Raw genomic sequence first — 22,206 nt, 5'->3', positions numbered from 1 at the left:
CTTCTGAGGAAATGATTCAGGGGTTGACTAATGTTATACATGAACAACATCATTTGAAAAAGCTAGATGCCCTTTTTCACAGTGCCTTTTTATTTTATTACCAGTTGTGGCTATCAAACACAACATTACACTTTATATGCACTGTACCTTCTGACTTTTTGTGCATATTTGGACCGAAGTAGGAAATAAAGACTTAAATGTACAATATGTAAGCATTAAAATATCCACGCACAAAAAAACCCCCACTAGAACAATGTTGTATATTTTGTTGACTCGCATACTAACATTATTCCAAATGTTTACAACAATGTGTAAATTCAGAGAAAATTCGCAATTTTAATCGGTCACACAGCACGTGTCATTGCGTCGCCTGTCAACGGCATCATATCCCCCTCAGCTGTCGGTAGAAACCATGGAGAAACAGTGGGCTTCCTGAAAAAATGTGGTCTAGACGATGGATGGATTGATGGATGGATAGATGGACAATAACATGTAGATACTAAAGGAAGATGAGAACTTTTGGTGCCTGCTGAAAAAATTAAATAAAAATAGTGGATGGATAGATAGATAATTAACCCATGTTCAGTTGGTGAGCATTTAGAGTGAACAGAGTGAGCCTCTCCAGACGACTTGTAATAGTTCCCATTATTCAGGTAGAACATTAAAAAAAAATGTTCCGGACTCAAGACAAAAGTTCCAAAAGGTTTTACCTCCTTTTCGACAGCCCTGGTTACTACTAGTAGTACTTTCTACTCTTAAATTATCTTCTCTGATGCATGTTGTGGTGTTCTGTTGAGTTCTATAAAGATCCATGAATTGGTTTTGAGAGCAGCAGAACAACTGTACATGGAGCAGACAGTATTAAGTGTTTATTAAAAGGTGGAGTTCGGGTTCGGTTAGGACTTATTTTAGAGGAAGTCCATGAAGGTGAGCACTTACCAAACTTTTATCCATTCCTTCCTTCCTTGACAGTTTTCTGCAGATAATGTTCTTGTCTTTTTCTTGAGTCCCACAGATTTAGTCTCTATTTTTGTACAGTTCTTTGTGTTTGTAGAACACAATAAAGTTGACAGCTGAAAGGTAACTGAAAAAAGAGATCTGTCCTTGTATTTTTTTATTCAATTGAAGCATCACCATTATGAGGCTGAGCTGTTAAAGTCACATATAGAAATATAAAAACCCAGGGGCCTCATGTATAAAACTTTCCGCAGATTACATCCTAAAAGTGCACAAAAGCTAGATTTTGCTAGTTTTCAGGTTTATAAATCCATACGTACACCAGAGCCTGCACAAAAGTCCCTTTATAAAACTCAAACTCAAATACAGCTGAAGATATATACATATAGAGAGCTTACAGCGCCTAGTTTTACTATGCATAACGTTATCCACGATGTTCCTATCCACATGATACCATGTTTTACGGTACAAGACGTTAAGAAAATATGAAATTCTGACCATAAATGCCTAACGCCCATGGAGCAGGATTGGACACCCCTGTTAATGAAACCAGAAGCTTGACTCACTCTTAACACAGATACATTGTTGGCATAGGAATGATGAAATCGGCTGTTTATCTAACATTTTTAATGGCAGGAATCAGGATTGTATGAAAATGTACCGGAATATGTCAATATCTCCATCCATCGGTCCATACAGTGGTTTATTGATCTGTTTGTTTTCTCAGTCAAGTATCAGTAAATGTGTCTCAGTTGATGCAGATAAACTGCCGTGGATAAAAGTTTGAGTCAGTATAAGCTGTATGACACTGTATTGCTCCATATTCCTCTCTAGCTCCCCTCTACTGTAAGATCTGACCCAGTTTACTATGAAGTTTAACTTGCAGGCATGGGTTTAATGAGTAATTATATAAAATCATTTATTTTTCATTCATAGCTTTTCCTTGAGTTAGGCAAAGACTGGAAATAAAACTGCCCGTGTGATCCAAATAAAGGACATCTGCTTGCGTGATTGCATGTGTGTTTGGTCATGTTTGACTTTATGAACTGGTTAGTGATGCATGACTGCATAAGTGGGTGCCTGATGCACATGAGTCATGAATCATTATTGTGTATGTGTGTGTATTACGTGTGTTTGTTGTCTTTAGGACACTAAAACTGTGTGAAACCATCGGTGTCCAGCTATATTCCTGTTACAGCAATACTGCTGATGCGCTGGACGTACACATATCTGCACATTCAGCAACATACTCAGCTAACCCACTCACCTTCTTCTCGTCATTGCTCTCTATCTCTCTCTCAGTCCCTATCTCTGCTCCTCTCCCGCGCTTTCCCTTTTTCACTGTCCTGGAAAAACACTGGAAAAGCACAGCAGTTGACAGCTGTATCCTTTTTAGCCAATCAGAGCTCTCTCTCGTACTACCCGGCACTCAAACTCAGAGCACTCTGTACAATATCTGCCCCACAACAAGCAGCTCGAACACGCTCATTCTCTCTCTCTTCTTCTCAAGCTAGCTTGTTCTCGCTACTGCCAGAATGCCTGTGTACTACATGTGACAGGCTGCATTACAGACCACAGATTTACACAGGCACAGCCGGGGCAGCCCTGGGGCCTGCAGCCAACTGAGCCTCTCATTCTTACTCAGATCATCTTCCTCTAAAGGCCCACATGCCCTTTACAGTCCGCTGTGATAAAAATGAAGATGAGAGTGCAGTGATGATTTGAAGTCACAACCTGAAATTTTCCCTCCTTACACATTGCATGTGTAATGTGTAAATGTGCAAGACAGCTCTGAAGGCAAAAGTGTGAAAAGTATTTTAAGACACATATAAGTGTTTTCCAGTTGGTATTCTAACACAGATTAGATGTTAGATTAGATCTATTTTTTCTAGTACTTCAACTTATTTCAGTTAGTTGCCAAGGCAACATTTAAACATTTTCATTGTTTTGTTTTTTAGTTTTAGTTTTTTCATATTCAATACTTTTTAATATTTTAAAGTTATAATATAGTTTTCCTAAAATTTTCATTGCATTTATTTCGGCTTAATTTCAAATAACGAAAAGTCAAACTGGTTCATAATTTGTATAAATGTAATTAATTAGCGAATCACAATTAATTGAATTGAATTGTTTTTTTCCCTCTAGTAATCACAGACAACAGGAAAGGTCATTGGAAAGTCTTATAAATGATTTGGCCAAAAATTGAGGGAACTGAAAAGGGAGCCTTGTGTAGAGCATGAAAATGAAGCTTCTAGTGATTTTTTTAGGGAAGCATGTGTTTATAACCTGACTTATTATGAAGGGAATGCTTACTTCTATCTCTTCTAAGACGGGATCTTCTTCCCTTTTTTTTGTTATGTCCAGGGGAGATGGGACTTCAGCATTATAGCCTCTATTATGGACACTTAGTCCAAACTGTCTTCCTTTTCCAAGAACAATATGAACAGCACTAGGGAATGCAGAGTATAGATGTAAAGAACGCTGAGTGAAGCACTTCCACCATGCTGTGTTTCAGTTCATCTGGACGGTTGGGATTTTATGCTATCAGAAAGATTGGAATTAATTTGCATACAATTGAATATGTAAACTATTAAAGTGTAACCGATTTTCAACCTGCTTTTTATTGTTCTCAGTATATAAATGAACAATGTTCACTCATTCTCCGTGTTACCTGAACCAAGAAATTGACATAATACATTTAATTGACGGTTTATACTTCTGCATTTTTGAATCCCCGCCCACGGACAGTCGGATCGACAGTTGTTGTAAGGGTACGTTTATCACTGGAAGTGATACTTCGTCTACTCTTTAAATGGCATTATGGAAAAAATGGAACACTATGGCAACAGCTTTCTTACCTGTACGCGTCGGTGTTTTGCTTCAGCGGATTGGGAACTGACAGAATGGTAGTGTCTTTCAGTTTTGCCCTTCCTTTTGGTCAAAAAAACTATTTGTGTGGTCATCAACATAGGGGTTTTTCAGATTTTGTGCCATTCTCTCTGTATTTACAATCCTTACAACACGCTGGATTCTTCACAGGAAACTGAAAAGTAACTCATTCCCGCTAAATGTTTACTCTTTGAATTCTTGCACCCGGGAACAATACAAGACGACACCATTAGCCTACGACTAAAAGTTTGCTAAGAGGTATTTCCTACTAAAGAAAGGTGGTATTTGACTCTTGTCAAGCGTATCCATAGCCGACTGGTGGGTGTGGCCTTGGATGGCAACATGCCCAGTGCATTATGGGTGTGGAAGTTTTCCTACCTAATTTTCTCTGTTTTCTCTTGTCAGGTAGCACGGATTTCAAAATTGCTTCAAAATTGTACTGTATAGGCAGCCATGTTTTATTGAAAGCCCATTTTGCCAGAGGTACCCCTTTAACCAGGTGCCTGCGTTTTCCTCTTTTACAGGTAACTGGGACGGGGGAACGCTTTAAAACACCTTCCCCTGCTCCTGATTGGTTCTCTATACCATGAGCTCTGGCTCCGCCCAGGATGTGGCGGTGGAGAATTTCCTGCGTGACATAGAGAGGCGGGGCCAGTGGCTGCACTGCGCTGTTATTGGCTGTGAGGAGGAGCATCCCCGTGGCAACATGAACCTGTTGTACCGCAAAAGTCGACTGGACTGGAGACACCGAGATCAGGAGGGCAAGAAAAGGTAAAAGAGAGAGACAATAATCAGAAAGAAAGAAATCTGAGAGCCTGCTGTAGAATAAAGGAATATGTGAGGAGAGAGAAAGATAGAGGGGGTTACAGAGAAGCTTTGCAGTGCTTAAATTAAAGGTAAAGGAAAGAAGGGGGTGAGATTAGTAAAATCCTGACTTGATAAAGAAGGTGAGAAAAAGGTGAAACGGAAGGAGGAGCGTATAGAATGAAAAAGATTATCAAGGAGAAGAGAGAGAGAACGAAATGGAGGAATATGACACGATTAAGAGAAGTCTTAACTCTGAAATAGAGACATTTGTCTTTCATATTTTATGCAAAGCATCCAAATCTTCCTTTCGTCTGAGAGACAGGTGGGAAAGAGCAGGATATATTCAACACAATCTGGACATTTTGAAAACAGACTTTTTGTTGAATTATCTTACAATTAAATATAATTAGCCATATCAATTTATTCTGGTTTATTTTGCTTTTAACTAGTTAACTTTTAATTATAAGAGTTTTTTTTTATTTTTTTTATTAATTGTTTATATGTATCAACAGCAACAGGTGAAACATCCACCGATAATTCTGGCCAATAATTCCTTTCATCTTATGGAAAATAATTAAGAAATTGTTGGTATTACATTTCTGTCTTTTATCTAAATAAATTATAATAAAAGACTTTAAAAAAAATCACTTGTTGTAAATGTGACAAGTGAATTTAGGCATCACAACATAATGCATGACAAATGGATATTCATTTTGAGATTTATACACAAGATTACATTTAACAGCATTATTAAATGTATTAGTGTAAAGATTAACTTTAAGTTAGCATTAGATGATCACAAAGATAAACAAGACTGATCGACCGAGACTGAACCTAAAACTGGTATTAACTGGTATTAATATCATGCATCCCACAAAATAAGCGTGCGCGAGCGTGTGTGCGTGCGTGTCAGCTGTGATTTCCCGTCCTAAGTCCACATTTCTTCTTTAAGAGATATTCAGTTTCATGTGAAAGTTTGTATATTACCATATTCTGCAATGCTTTGTTTACATCGTCAACTGTGTTCTTTTGAGTGCTTTGTTCCATCTTTAATTCCTTTTAGCTGGGCAGAATTGATTGCAGCTTTACGCCTCTCTGAGTTCCTCTTTCTCCATCTCTGTGTTTCTGGATGAAGAGGAGAATGCATTTAGATGATTGTCTCTCTGACACCTGTGCAAATGGACATCAAAGCGCTTTTCATCCGCTCTGTTCTACATTCATGACACACGCAGAACCCACAACACATCCTGAGCTTAGACAAACACGCCTGCTTTTATTATAAACTGCTCACACATGCAGACAGACATGTGCTGTCACATCAAACATGCTTTGATGCATGCACAGGATCTTCAAGCAGTGATCTCGAACTTCTTCCAGCTCTTTCTCTCCCCTTTACAGACGTAAAGAGATACACAAGAGGTCACCCACGCATGCTCGCTTTCTGTCTGGAGGATCTGTCCACTTCCTCTCTCGTCCTCCCACTCAATCCCTCCATCCTCCTCCTCTCTGCTGCTGAATGCAGATGATTCTCATTCATTTATCCATCTCTTCCTGTTCCCCTCTGCTTTTCTCGCATCTTGCTGTCAGTCTTTGCATTTGAGGGGCTGCAAATGAATGAATCAAGTGAATCATTTAGTATGTTAGTGAACTGATTCTACACTCTAATGCAAAGAGAAAGCCATGTAAGAGCCACATGTTGTGCAGCCTTAAGCAAAACAACAGAAATAGAGCAGACATAAATCGCTTCAGTTCCCCGTACCTTAGAGCTTTTACTTTGCCACGTGAAGCATCATGTCAAATAAAAGCGAACAACCCAAAATCCTCAGCTATGAGAGAAAACCTCATATGACTGTCAGTCTGTTCGCTCTCATATCGCTTTTAGGCAGACAGATTTTAACATTCCGATTTCTTTGGCACAAATGGGTTACACACAGCATTTATTTTGTATAGTGATTAGCATAAAACTTTAGTATACACTACCATTCAAAAGTTTGGGGTCAGTAATTTTTTTTTATAATTTAATACTTGTCAGCAAAGATGCATTAAATTGAAAAAAGTGACAATAACGTTGTTACAAAAGATTTCAAATAAATGCTGTTCTTTTGAACTCTCTATTCCTCAAAGAATCCTGAAAAAAAGGTTTTAAACATTGATAATAGTAAGAAATATATATTGAGCGCATATTAATCAGCATATTAAAATGATTTCTGAAGGAACATGTGACTCTGAAGACTGGAGTAATGATGCTGAAAATTCTGCTTTGCCATCACAGGAATAAATTACATTTTAAAATATATTAACATAGAAAATGGTTATTTTAAATGATAATAATATTTCACAGTTTAACTGTTTTTTAATGTATTTTTGATCAAATAAATGCAGCCTTGGTGAGCATAAGAGACCTCTTTCGAATTTTAAAAAAAAATCTTACCAACCCGAAACTTTTGAACGGTAGTGTACAATATTTTGTTTCAGTCACCAATTTGTTGTGGACAAGCGACATTCCAGGAGTGCTGATATTTAACACTAGGACGTTTCACTGATTGTATCACCAACCAGAACTGACACATATGTAGTTGATACACCGATCAAGTGTGGAGTACTGGATTTTTGAGTTTGGAAAACATCCAAAATTAAACATCACACAATGAGAGAGAATAATTCAGTCCAGTGGTGTGTGTGTGCAGCTGAAACTGTGTGTCTTTCATGGGTTTTACGATGGGATGATTAAACCCATTCTGGTCTTTTTGTCCAGATTATACCTGGAAGTCTCCAATGCCAACTCATATGCCGTGTCCCCTGCCTGCACATCATATCCTGTGGTGCTGTTCTTTTCTGTTCGTGTGTGTCACACTCTACTAGCTCAGCATCTTCTCTGCCTTCTGCCTGACAACAGAGACTCACACACACATGAACACACACTCACACACACACACACTGCAGAACAGTGTATTGATGAGTCGCTTCCATCTGGACTTTGTGCACATCAACCTTCATAAAGGTCAGAGCAGGGGGACACGGTGGACTCTGGACAATGTTTACACATCTTGAAAGTTGACAGGAGGAAGTTCATGAATTTCTAATATAACAGTTGAGCATAGGAAGAAAAAGAATCACAAAAGAGATTTATTTATTAGATTTTTGAGAAATGAATGGAGACTTTCCTTGTTTAGTTTATTTAAAAAATTTTTTTTTTTAGTTCATTTTAAAATGAAATCAAACATTTCTCATCAAATGCTTGAAAAGACCAAATTGTCTACAGTTTTGATTCTATGCACATTATTTATATTGTTCTATATTTATGCTGTAATAATTGTCTCATTTCTTTTCTCATTTTTCATTCAAAGAACATCTAGAAAACACTTGATACTTAGCTTAAACTCCATTAAGTCTTGAGATATAAAAAGAGCAATATCAGTTTCCCCTGGGTGGTTCTGTTACAAGGAAAAACATATCTATCTATAAATATCCCCAAATAATCTACTAACTCACCCCATCACCAGAAAACAGCATTAGTGATTCATTTCTCTTTAATTGTGTGTGTGTGTGTGTGCGTGTTTGCGTGCGTGCGCGTGTGTGTGTGCGTGTGTGTGTGTGTGTGTGTGTGTGTGTGTGTGTGTGTGTGGACATGCATGCACATAATGCCAGTGTGTGCTCTGTATTTGTGTGTTTAGAGAAAAAAATCAGCAAACAATAAACAAATGACAGGCTAGTTGCCTTGGAAACAGGGAGAGCATACTAGTAAATTGAGGAGAATAAGAAAAGATGCAGAGAGAGGGATGAAAGGAAAGACAGGGCCCGTGGACAAAGTCTTTTTTGTGTTGGGGAAGTGAGCAAAAGATCAGCTGATTAAACAATGCTTGCAAACATGTCATGAGGAAATATTAAAGAAATAGGGCAACCATTTTTATATGAACTATCCCTAAGATATCAGGATATAAAGTCGCAATGAAACAGAAACGTTAGATCTTTTCTTCCATTTTGTGAAGTGTAATGGATTATCGAGGGACTAAAATGATCGGATAAGTCCTGCATACAGTACGTCACCAGAGAGAAGTGTGTTGTTAAACTAGAAGGTCATGTGACATTTTTTTAAATAAATAAATAAAATAAACATATGCATGGATAGATTGTTCACATCTATAACATGAATTTAGAAAATAGATATGGTGAATTGTGATTTTATGCTGACTTTAAGAGAATTGAAAAGGGAGAAGATGAAAAAAAAACAATGAAAGAATAAGAAAGACGGAAGGGGACCTGAGGACAGTGAAGGAGAAGAGAAGGATGGGAGGGTAAAGGAGGCGTTTGGGTCTCTCACAGGCTGGCATGAACTGTTTCCTCTCTCCTCATTCATCCTGAGCGTGTGAGGACCAAGTGTCCTCACAAGGATAGTAAAACCTGAAATTGCCTATAGTGGAAACCACAAAAAAATGCATAATGAACATATTAAATATTATTTTAATGAAAATCTAAACATATGTCTGTGAGGGTTTGGTTTAGGTTTACAATACAGAAACCATTAACTCATTATAAAAACAATATAAGTCAATGGAAAATTTCTGTTATGACACAGAGTGTACATATTATTTGTATTGGTCTGTTTGACTGTGCAGTAGTACGGGGGATGTATTAACTCCGGAAATGAGCAAAGGATGAGAGTGAATAACAGGGGCTGTAGAGACAAAAATGAAATTGACTGTGAGCTATTAATAGAGCCTTTATCAGTTGAAATGAGGAGAGAGGGAGAGAAAAGAGGATAAAAGTGGGAGGCCTACAGCACAATGAGAAACAAATGTATTATTCTTATCTCATAAAGAATCTCTCCACAAAGAAACAATTCCTTTTTTCTCTCTTTCCCTGATCTTTCTTTCTCTATACCCATCTCCCATAGCTCCAACTATAAAGATGCCTCCTCTGCAACAGTCGGGAAGGTTCGGGATCTGGCATCATTTCGGCGTCATTTCCGAATGGGATTTATGACGATGCCAGCGTCCCAGGACCTGTCGCCTCACTCTTGTGCTGCTGCCATGGCACCCCGCTCTCAGTCCTGTCATGCTGTGGGCACCGGTGAGGGAGAGGAGCTTGAGAATGGATATTATCCAGACTCAGACCCTCAAAACCAGTCGAATTCATCCCGCTGCCCCCCAACCAAACCTAAACGCCACCCCAATACACGTCTCAGCTCTTCGGGCCATCAGGAGCACCCTTCCCGTGGGGTCCACGCACCACCTGACACTCCGCCACCTCCACCTCCCAATCACCCACCCAAACACCCAGAGAAGCGGAATGGTAAGTGAGCAAATCAATAGTGTATTCATGCTAAAATTAGGCATGTGATTCGATTAAAAAAAAATACAAAATCTTGACCAGCGATGATTCTTGAGTTAGAGGAAGTTCTCATAAATGGCTGTACCTCTGATGATTCGGATATCAATAAGGAGCCGTCTCACATGTAACATAACCTTGCATCTAAATTTGTAAATTATTTTTAAATATTTGTTGCCAGGAATCTTGAACTGGGAAACTCCCATGTCTAGTTCTTAATTATAAGTGCTAATGACTTATGACTATTAAACCATCCATTGTTTCCTGACAGTATATTGTTAGTCATTCATATATATTTTCGATTGAACTATTATGGAATTGATTTGAATCAAAGATAACTTTAATTATTATCTGTACAGAAATTGTAATTTGGGCCTTTGTTCGGCTTTCTTAATTGTTTTGATTAGAATACTTAAAAATGTATGATAATGAGTGTTTTTTGAGAATTTTTCTGGCTCAGGAAATTATTTTATTCATAAGATCTATGAAAGCAGCTTATTTTATATTTCAGTATCATTTCGATTCATTGTTAGAAAAAGAATAGATGCTATTTTAATTTGAAAAAAATCATGTACAATAAGACCAGGAACATGTATTAATAAAAGTAAAATGAGTCACATTTGATTTAATGAAACCAGAAAGCTGTACACACCTGGCATGTGGTCTCTGTAAAAATGTCCTCTCTCTCTCTTAGCCTTTATGTCACTCTTTTTTCCCCTTTCTTCTCTGCTTTTTTCTGTTAAACAGCAATGAAAAAATCTGATTCAGGTGAAATGTCAGGACGAAAGGTCCCTCCGTTGAAGCCCAAACGGAGTCCAAGCACACAGCTCTCTTTTGACCCCCCGCCCCCTCGGGTCCAACCCCCAACCACACCCCTTCCCTTCCAGAACTCTGAGCCCTCTCCACGGGGCGAGGGTGGAGATGACGAGCCGGTTTACATTGAGATGGTGGGCCAGGTCTTCACCCGAGAGACTCACAACGCCCCGACTCCTCACCCACTCACGCCCTCCGCCACCACGCCTGATTCTGACTCAGACCAAGGAGAGGCCATTTACGAAGAGATGAAGTACCCCTTACCAGACGACAAAACTCGAGAAGCCCACCGCCGCTTGCCACTCAAACATGAGCGTATGAAGTCCTCTAAAGCATACCACTCCTCCATCATCTCGTCCTCCACCTCTTCATCGCTTCCGCGCCCCTCTTCCTCTTCTCCAGCCTGCACCTCTTCCAAGCCTAAAGCTACCGTCTCAATCTCTCACTCCTCTCCTCTGCCTTCGTCCTGCTCCTCTGCATCCTCCACTCCCGTACCTCAAACCCTCTCCTCATCACCACACCCTCCCCGTGCTCCCACACCCTTCTTGCTGCCAGGGTCCAAGCCTGAACATGAGCCCAGCTCCAGTAAGATCCCAGCACCCTTCCCTAACTTGCTTCAACACAAGCCTCCTCTCCTAGCTTTTCCCCAGCCGGCCGCTGCCTCCAGTGGGATAGGGGCTCAACATAAGACCAGCTCGGCCAAGATCAGCGTGCAATCAGCCTCCAGCCTGCCAGCGTCTAGCAGCACCTCCTCCAGCACAAGCTTCACCAGCACTTCCAAAGATTCCACTGGAGCTGAAAAAGAACGAGAGAAGGAGAGGAGGGAAGGACAGCTGGGACCCACACCGGGACTCAGAGCCCGCAGTCATTCCACTCCTCTTCCTCCTTCATCGAAGTCCTCCTCTCCATATTCCCACCATCATCATCATCACCACCCTCACCACAGGCCTTCCCACTACCACCATTACCGCAAGCCTGAGAAAGAGATGTCGTTAGTGGGCAAGGGGTCAGGACAGTCCTCCACCCAGACGCAAACGCAGCCTAAGGAGGGCAAGTCTGTCAGCTTCCTGCTCAAGTCCGAAAAATCTGAGAGGGAAAGGGACAGAGAGAGGGATCGTGATCGAGAGAGAGATCGTGATCGTGATCGAGAGAGAGACCTGAGCAGCACACCATCTTCCAGTCATTCTGAGACCCCCTCCTCAAACACATACACACACACTTCTCAAACTGGCACTAGCACCACCCCAACGCCGAGTCAACCGTCATCGTCCACAGCAGCCACGCCATCTTCCTCATCTTCTTCCTCCACTCAGCGCCCTCCATCTCGCTCTCACATGCACCGGTCACACACCCCGCACTTGTCCCATGGCCTTCCTGCTTACAAACCTCCCCCCTCTGACAGCCCCCTGCTCTGGACCTACCCCTCGGTTGGCTTCCGCCGACCGCCTGCCTATGATAGCTTGCGCGGGGGCTTGCAGTTGCCATCCTTGCACACAGACCCCACTAAAACTGGATCTGCAGCCCAGGCATTGCAGGCCAAGGCCGGGTTCATTCCCTGGGAGAGCGCAGCTGCCTTGGGGCTCACAGAAGAACAGGCTTACTGGCCCATGCACCGAAAATTATCATTCAGTCATGGGAGCCGAGACACTGAGAGTGAGTAATGGTTGTAGGGAGGGTGGAATGAGTATGAGGGATGATTATTGAGGGGGTTCTCTTTCTATTGTACTATCGTAGATGTTTAATTGTGTTTTTCTCTCTAATGCTCTGTAGAGGAAGATGGAGGTGTGTGGAATGGCAGTGCAGATGCTCTATTGAGGAGAGAGAGGGATGACCTAGCAGCCATGCGGTGTGGCGGACACTCTGGAATACCTGTGCGGGCAACAGGGAGACACAGCGAGAGCTTGGCTGGGGCGGATGGACCACCAGGGTTGAGAGGACTGATACGAGCGGGCCTACCCTTACCTTGCCAAACCTTCCCAGCATGCCGCAATGGAGGTGAGATCCAATTGAAATGACATTAGCAAAGGCTTTCTGCCATGACCTCAGTAGTTAAAACTCTGGATATAGATCAAGCATGTTTAGGTTAGAGATAAAACATTTGTAGACTTAGCTCATAAACAACTGATTGAAAAGGTTAGTTGATTTATAAGATGTAATTTGATGTTAACTCATATGGCTGCTAGGATCAGTGTGCTTTGATTTGTTTGAAAAGCATCAGATTTAATTAAAGAATAATATAGCTATAATGTCACTGAAAATAAAGTTTTAAACCATAATGAAAAAATCCCCAAAATCATGTTACACAATTAGCCTAGCAGAACAAATATTCCTAGCTAACTAGCTGCAGTACCTGTCACAGTTATGGGATATTATTGGATATTTAAGAGTTGATAACTGTATGCCAGTAGTGGCGTAGCGGACGGTCACGCACTGCAGGGGGGCCCCGCTTGTTGGAGGGCCCCGCAATAACCGTGCCAAATGGCATCGATAGACGATGATATTGTGTATTGATGATAGCCAGAAATATTGTCAAAAGCATCAGCTATCGGCCTTATCAAGAGGATTTGGCATTTCCAATTACTGTATTAATCACTATTATTACTACTACTACTTTTATTATTAAATTAATATTACAATTAATTTTCCCCACAATCATTTTATAGTGCATCACCCCATAACCAACACGCCGTGAGGAAAATAAAAGCTTAGTAAGATTAGCTTACTCCTTATTTAAAAAACAACTTGTTTGATACTTCTCTTCTCAATTTTTCACTACTTATGGGCCACAATAAAAATATTAAGAAAATGAATTAAGACTGTTATATACCGTTATCAGCATATCGAAGTAGATTCAGCTCTCATCTCGTCATTATTAAATAAATTAATGTCAATGTCAATGTCACCTTTATTTATATAGCACTATTAAAACAACACAAGTTGACCAATGTGCTTTACATTCTCAATGAAAGATAGAAAGAAAAACATCCTACAAGAATAAAAACAAGATAAAAACATTTAAGACGGATACGCCATGGCAAACAGATATGTCTTAAGTTGTGCTTTAAAAACATGTACAGAGTCAGCATCCCTAATATATGATGGCAAGCTATTCCAAAGTCTTGGCGCTACTACTGAAAAAGCACGATCCCCTTTCTGGCTTGATTTAGTTCGTGGAATTTTCAGAAACTTTTGAGTTGATGATCTCAAGGTTCTTCTCGATTGATACTCCATTAACAGGGATGATAAATAAGTCGGTGCAAGGTCATGGAGTGATTTATACACCAATAAAAGAAGTTTAAAATCAATTCTATATTGTACAGGAATATTAGTAAATTAGTACACTAAATCACCCCCCAACCAAGGGGGGCCTCGGACTTGCCCTGTGGATTTGCCACAAATGCTACGCCACTGTTTTCCTGTTTACACTTGAGTCATGCAGTATTCATGTGCATTGCACATCATGCATTTAATTCACATACCACACACAGTCTAACTTAGCCAAGCAATATATGCATTACACTGTGCAATGCACTTTTAAATTAAGTCCGTGTCATTTTTACAATGCAAACACACCTGCTTTCAATGCAAATGAGGTTCATTATAGAATGCAACGCATTTACAGACGTCAGCGCTATTTGCTTGCTGCAATTAATGTTGCGCTATTAGTGGAAAGTAGGGTGGAAAGCAGGCTGAATTTCATTATTATCTGTAGAAACAGTTTGTGTACTGCTTCTATTCACCAAGGCAGCAATAATTCATCAAATTATGATAACGAAGGATAAGAGTGTTATAAACGAGCACATCCAGGTGGACAACTTTTAGCTGAGCCCCCTTTCTGCATTTTTAAAGAATGATTTAGGTGGCTGGATTGCAGTGGTGGTGGCGTGATGCTGTACAGTCCCAGCATGCACGTCAAGCATGCCAGATCATGGTGTACTGCATCCCATCCTCCACAATCTTACGGAACTGCAACATGCAAATTTCATCAGCCTTCATTTTTGTCCACGTTAGCTCTATTGCGTTATTTGCATAATTCCTTTATATGAACAATGTTATCAGCGAGCATAATTCCATTTTAGTGATATCCCCCTCCATGCTATTGAATCCTGTCATGTACATTTTAAACATATTAATTCTGCTTTCTAAAAGATGGCAATAGGAACTGATTAATGTAAGGTTAAAACTATTTGACTATTTCCATTATTAATAGTGCAAGTTAAGAATCAAGGGTATGTAAACTTTTGAACAGGGTCCTTTTTATAAATTCACCTTTTTTTGTCTTGTGGACTATATGCAAATCTTTTATGTAAAATATCTTATTCAGGACAGTACTAAATAAAAAAAAGAACATGAATTTTGTATAAACAGATTCTGCAAGGTGTATGTAAACTTTTGAGCACGACAGTGTTTTCGATTTGACTTCTTGAGACTTAACCTTGCAAAACAATAACTTGACTCTGTGTCTATGATCTGTTATAGAGTTGGGTCGCCTTGGCAGGTCTTCCTCCACCTCAGGAGTGAGACAAGCAGGGGGTGACGTTCAAAGGCAGAGCAGCCTGCCGGCCAGGGAAGCACTCAGCCAGGTAACACACGCCAGCACTATTAAATCTGTCACTAACCCCACATAAAAACACACTCAGAGTTATTATATACCTGCAGTGTTATAGTTTCCTCAGCCCTGTTTAAACACACTCATCTGGGTAAAGCTGCGATCACATTAGGTTTTGAGTATGAAATTACTTTGGACCTGCAGCCATTTCAAAGACAGTATTTTGAAGAACTGGTTTTGTTCATACAATGAAAGTCAGTGGGGTCCAGAACAACACTTTTGTGTTCCACAGAATAAAGAAACAACTACGTTTACATGCACAACTTTTGTTTCAATCGGACTGAATTCATTCCGATTGATGAATCGGAAAGTAGTGTTTACATGAACGCTAAACATGTCATCGGGTTGATGTGCGCGTTTACATGTCGCAAGCTTCAAATCGGAATATATTTTGACATGCGCACAGCACACTGCACAAATTTACTGATCACGAATTAATTCTACATTGTTTCTTTATTCGTTTTAAACAGCAGACTTAATATATTGATTAATTTCTGGTCATAATTTGGAGACAATGAGTATATGAACCGTTGAGCTGTGCTGCTTATAAAATGCCCCTCCCTGCGCCCAAAACCAGATTAGAAAAGGAATAAACCACCTCTCTCAATCAGATCGGAATTTCATTCGGATCGTCCTCAATTAAGATGTTTACATTAAGGCTTTCCAGTTCGATTGAGCCGTCAATCCGATTACTAACAGATTATTTGGTTGCATGTAAACGTTGCCAATGAGTAAACAATGACATAATTTTTATTTAGGGGTGAACTCCTTTAACTAATGTTAGTTTAAATATCCTGAAATGCTAAATATTTATTTGTATATGTTGAAAATATGTAGAAATTAACATTAGCCAAAATAAAAGTCAGTATGAAACAGAAGTTGTGATCATGTCATCAGAGAAGAGATGTTGTTGCCAGGAGGAGGGGAAATTAATATTTTTGATCAAAGATTAAGAGGGCACATGACCTTCAAAAAAAATAAAGATGTGTGCACTGATGAATCAATATTCCATATAAAAGAGTTGTCCATTTTGATTTCATAGTTGTTGAATGTAGCAACAATGTAAAGTATACTTTCACATACTTTGTGTAAAAGGAAAATACACATTCCTGTATACAGGAAGATTTACCATATTTAACTCCACAGCGGTTCTCCCAAAAATTGGAAAACAAGCTTGCATATTCTGTCTGGGCCTGATTAGAGTAGCCTACTGTAGATGCTGTTGCAATGACCTTTAATTCACCTCGTGCACCAACCTGACACTCTGAGAAAGAGCGTATTTGCATATTGTGCTTTTCAGTGCAGGGTCTTCAGGAAATGCTTTGAATTCACACCGGCTTGTTCAGCCTCAGTCAGTGTAGATACTGCAGTAATTAATTAAATTCAGTTCAACTGGTTAACATGCTTAAGTGTAATTGAAACCAAGCTTGACAGTTACGGCAGGTGATCTGAAACTAATTTCATTCCATTTTGTGCCCCTGTGGCTGCTATTCCAGACAGTCATTAGGTAAATCGCGGAGCCCATTGAGTCACCAGCATCCCCACCCAAACATGTCTGTATCTGCACTGCACTCCGCTGCAGGGTCAATGAGTGCAGAGAAAAAGGGGGATGAATACAGAGCGGGAGCGAGGCAGAGAAATGCAGCAGAGGGAAAGACAGACAGAGGGAAAGGGGGAGAAAAATGCAGCATAGAATAGAAAAAAGTGGCGACAGAATGAAAGAGAGGGGACACAGACACAGCACGCGGGTGGAGAAAACAGGTGCAGCAGTGAGAAAGAGTGGTTTTTGTCAGTCTGTGGCAGGCAGACAAACACTCTGTGAATGATCAAACTCAAACCTAGTCCCGCTGCCGGTGTCTCTCCGTGTCGGTCGGTGACAGGCTTTGATTCTGCCGTCTGACTGTCTCTGTCAGCGGTTTGTTAAAGAGACATTTTTGGAGTTTAGTATGTTGAATGTGTGAAAAGTAACAAGGAGAATCCAGGGAGACTGCGCACTTGCAAAGCAGCTCGTGTTTTTTTATGTTAACAGACAGGGATATTCCAAGTCCTATAGTATAGCGGTGTGTGTGTGTGTGTTATTATAGACAGACTGGTGTGCAACACATGCAGGAAAGAATCTTTCATTTTCAATCTTGTTGAATGTTAGCGGCTGTACAGAAGCCTAGCTCTCTTCTTTTCCCCTGGAGTGCTGTTGTCTCTTGGCAAAAGTTCACATGCTGACACAGTCATAGTGTGTGTGTGTACACCACAGAGATTGACTCGGTGAGCTGATATGACCTTCCCACTCAGAGAAGGGGGATGGGACGGATGCTGTGAGTTGGCGCTATGCCGCTATCTGGTGGCGTTCTTTGATATAACATAAAGCACATGCCCAGAGTCCACAAAAATAATACACATATTAAGTGTAAAATGTGACTAAAACTTGCCGGGAAACTTATTAGTGGTTAAGGTTGAATCGTAAGGTTGAATCTGACGTGGGCAATTCCTGACGTGACTGCCATATCATAACCATTTTAATCTTAAAAAAGTAGGCCTACTATCATTTATTTTCTTCCGGAAATCCACAAATATATATATATATATATATATGTGTGTGTGTGTGTGTGTGTATGTATGTATAAAATACTATATATATATATATTGTTGTTGTTATTATAAACATATATAACATGCATTTAAAAAAATACAATTTGCAATACTTAGGCCTACATTTAAAACAAAAATCTCTTGAAGGCAAGTATATCTGTGGCCAGCTCTCAATTCATCCATCACTGACAGGTGTTGAAAAAAGTTTACATTTTTTGTACCCTATAAAACATAATATAAAATAATACAAATCTGAAAATGTTGAAATATCTACTATAATCAAATATTTGCAGTTTATTTGTTGTTTGTTTTATTTAATCTAAATATATGACTAAATTTCAATCGCCCCTCAATGTTGTTATCGTTAGCTAAAACTATTTTCGGTTGAATTAACTTCAGTTTGAAAAAACTGAAATAAAATAAATTAAAACTATCAGATGAAAACAAAAAGTTGAAGTCGAAGTACTAAAATGATTGAAGTACAACTAAAATAATAATAAATAAAGAGTAAAAATAGTCAAATTAATGAAACTAAAATTTAAATGAAATAATAAAAGCTCATTTAAAATATGAATAAATACTACAGTAGTTTATTAAAAAATACTAAAACAGCACTGATCAGCCTCAATGCACCTCTCGCCTTTGGCAGCCAGATGGTGTAGTTATGGCGTCTACCACTTGACATGCAAACCAGCCAAACCTTTATATCTTTATATTGAACCACTGCATTTCATCTGCTCTGAACTATGCAAACTAAAGTCATTTCAACATTGTTTCTCTCCCTTTCACCTCTCAACCATCTGTGGCGTCTGCAGTTCCACTCTCTCTCGCAGGCTCAGTGTCAGGCTCCCTGCAGTCCGTCTGTGAGCCGGCAGCAGCAGTACCAGCAGCAGGTCCAGCTCCAGTTCCAGCAGCTGGCTCAGCTCGCCGCGCAGGCCCAGGCTCACATCGGCACCTCCGCAGTCCCGGCCCAGCGCGACGGCAAGCTCCTGGAGGTGATCGAGAGAAAGCGCTGCCTGTGTAAGGAGATTAAGGCTCATCGCCGGCCGGATAAGAGCTTATATAAGCAGGACAGTATGCCTATATTACCCAGCTGGAGGAGGACGCCGGAGCCCCGCAAGACTGGAACGCCGCCCTGCCAGAGGACGCAGGCTGTGGTGTGGGACACGGCTATCTGACCAAGGTAGAGAGAGGAGAAAGGGTAGTGAATATGAAAGTCATGACTGATAGAGACAGGGGAAGTGGAAATCCTTTCTTTTTGGCGTAAAAAGACAAAATGGGAATTTCGCGAGAAATGAGAGAAGTGGCCTTTGAGTGAAGAGATTAAAATAGTACTGGAAAAACAAAGTGAGAGCATTTTGCCAAGAGAGAATAGCATGATTTAGATTAAATCTCTCTGTAGAAGCAGGAGAAAACATGTGTTCACACAGTGTTTATGTGCCATATAGATGCAGCAGCCAACACACACACACACACACACATTGGAGTCTGAACTCTCTCTGAGCTGCTGCAAATATAACCTGTGCTGCTGAGTTTACAACCCTTTTTGAAAAATCGCACTGGAAACCTTTGGAGCATCGCAACGTTCGTACTCTAGATCCATCAGCGAGGAGAATAGACATCCTTTTTCCTCCAAGGATCGGAGAAATTATCAAAACTTAATGCGCTAAGAATGAAGAGACGCTGAAAGATCATAGTGGGGCTTTTCCTCATATCATAAACTCTCTGTGACTTTGGACTTTTTACTGACCAGATGTACTCAGATATGCTGCTGTTTCCTGGGCATCCACTAGACTGATGTTTTTTTACATTCCAGAAGAGTGTGTGTGTGTGTGTGTGTGTGTGTGTGTGTGTGTGTGTGTGTGTGTGTGTGTGTGTGTGTGTGTGTGTGTGTGTGCGCGTGCGTGTGCGTGTGTCATGGTGATCTTTGTAGATGTATCTTTGCATCAGAGGTGTGTGAGGTTGGATGTAGACCAGAGACGAGAGGAAATTCAGACACACAGAGAACAAAATTGCAAAGAGTACAGGGAAACGTCAATAAAACAAAATTCGACATGCTGTATGTACACACAGAAAGAAAAAGTCAAACGCTTGCTTACACATTCAGACATGATGATGGAAGAGATGATGAAGGTCTGTGTGGTAATGTCGTAGATTGTAGAAGAGATCCATTTGAAGTCTAATTACTGCCTATTGATTGAGTGCCAATTTGCTGAGTGCGGTGACACGCGTGTCTCTGAATCTTGAGAGTATAAGAAAAGCTGTTCAGCAGAAGTTACGTCACTTCTGTAGCAATATTTGTTAAAGCAGGAAACTGATCATTTGCCCCAGTCCAAAACAAAATCATGATGGAAAAAAGATAACCAATAACACTTGCGTCAGATCCACATTGCATTATTTTGCAAGTGCAAATCAACTGTTGAAATTCACTTGATGAAACTAATGACCAGTAAGATCACCGGATGAGCTTCATTACAAAAACCATCATAGGAAAGAGAATGAGGACCAATGCACAGGCTGCTTTAACACAAGGTGTCATTATATTCGCCTAAAAACTACCATATTTATCCATCTGTTTACATTTAATCTGTATCTGAGCATATGCGGAGCTAACATCCAACTGTATTTTTCAGTTATTTTGGCAGAATAGTCTCATGTGTCAACTGGGGTTTGATAAGATAGAGTGACATATATAAAAGGTCTTTGTCAGTTGTATCTTAAATACATTGAGATTAAGCAATCCAGTCACCCTGTCTCTTAGAGAATAAAACAACAAAAACACAACTTTCCACACTGTCCAGTGCTCATGCACACATGCATATACACACGAACGCACACACTCGCAGCGCCTTATTGGGAAAAACGAACATGCAGGGGCGCTCCTCAGACCGACGTTGGAACTTTCCGCACAAAACAAAGCGAACCACATGATATCGAGATTAAACAAGAAAAAAGTACACAAGTGTTCAAATCTGTAAAATAAACATGTACAACTGTATTGATTATGTAGCAATTATTTCCACTTTCATACTTGTAATCAATAAATATATTGTAGCATATAATGTATAAAAGTACAAGGTGTTTAATTGTTTTATAAAGAAATTTAGTAGTTTTATCTGTGGCTACCTGTCTACACTGTACTGAATGGACCGCTGAAAGGCGAACCCTCTACTAAAGGCACAGTCTCAGACACTCACACACACACACACACACACCAATGTTTTTACAGCTAGTGTCATGCAAGTCCCTTTAAGCAACTTAAGTCTGATCTCATTCATACCCCACCTGGCTCGTTGGAATATCAGTTGGATATTTTTGAAGTACTTCTGCTGCTATATTGAATTTCTACTTTTGCTTACATATCCCTCACTGCTGTTGTTTCATTTCTCTTGTTCGTTCTTTTGAGTGCTCTATGATTTTCTTTTTTTTCTTTTGAGGGGGAGGGGGAGGGGAGAACATGCAGTGGAGTTTTGGGGAGGTGGATCCTTTTGTAACTGTTGGCAATTGAACGTTTCTCAGTTGTTGTTGTTGTGGTTGTATTTAAAAGTTGTTGTTATTTTTTGAATAGTTAACAGCACCAACCTGTACAGTTCTCACCCTGGCAACACTACTGTAAATGTGATGGCAATGTTGCAGTGATGTTGCCATGGGTTTGACATGCTGTCACCACGACACCGGGGTTTCACTGCACCATTTGAAATACAGTCTTTATCAAACAGTACGGAGGACCACAGTTAGAGGAGGGCTGGTGCAATGCATGCTGGGAATTCTTGACGGATTCCCTTTAAAGATTCAGTTCAAGGTTGGGCTGCGTCCCAGTCTTTATAAATTGTGCCCAGTTTGTACTTCAGATATACTAAATAATCACCTAGTGGCAATTTATTAAGATGAAAAGGGTAACTTAAGTATTATTGGGTAAACTAGTTTACAGAAACTGTCGGCTTTGCGTGTCTACATAAACGGTGGCCATATTATGAGTGCCATAATATATTGGTATGGTAAGATACGGTGTACCTTGGAAATCACTGTAGTGCTATATTTGCATTGATATCGTCATGAAATAAATTTTATATGATGAACATAGCATCACGTGTGCGAGTACCAGTGTGTGTGTGTGTGTGTGTGTGAGAGAGAGAGAGAGAAAGAGAGAGAGAGAGAGAGAGAGAGAGAGAGAGAGAGAGAGAGAGAGAGAGAGAGAGAGAGAGAGAGAGAGAGAG

The 22,206-nt window shown here is 40.1% G+C and overlaps 1 protein-coding gene across 1 annotated transcript in view; it reads left to right on the top strand.

Annotated features, from left to right (window-relative positions):
- nyap1 (neuronal tyrosine phosphorylated phosphoinositide-3-kinase adaptor 1) overlaps positions 1 to 22,065 on the top strand; it is a 36,512-nt gene extending 14,447 nt beyond the window's left edge. The window contains exons 2-7 of the mRNA XM_079606779.1: positions 4,371 to 4,617; positions 9,548 to 9,945; positions 10,729 to 12,447; positions 12,565 to 12,789; positions 15,274 to 15,377; positions 18,805 to 22,065. Of these exons, the coding sequence (XP_079462905.1) occupies positions 4,433 to 4,617; positions 9,548 to 9,945; positions 10,729 to 12,447; positions 12,565 to 12,789; positions 15,274 to 15,377; positions 18,805 to 19,167 (2,994 nt within the window). The 5' untranslated portion in view covers positions 4,371 to 4,432 and the 3' untranslated portion in view covers positions 19,168 to 22,065. The remainder of the gene's footprint in view (positions 1 to 4,370; positions 4,618 to 9,547; positions 9,946 to 10,728; positions 12,448 to 12,564; positions 12,790 to 15,273; positions 15,378 to 18,804) is intronic.
- The last annotated feature ends 141 nt before the right edge of the window (positions 22,066 to 22,206 follow it).

Source organism: Phoxinus phoxinus (assembly GCF_949152265.1).
Source record: "Phoxinus phoxinus genome assembly, chromosome: 3".
Lineage (NCBI taxonomy): Eukaryota > Metazoa > Chordata > Actinopteri > Cypriniformes > Leuciscidae > Phoxinus > Phoxinus phoxinus.
This window is presented reverse-complemented; position numbering and strand designations above follow the sequence as displayed.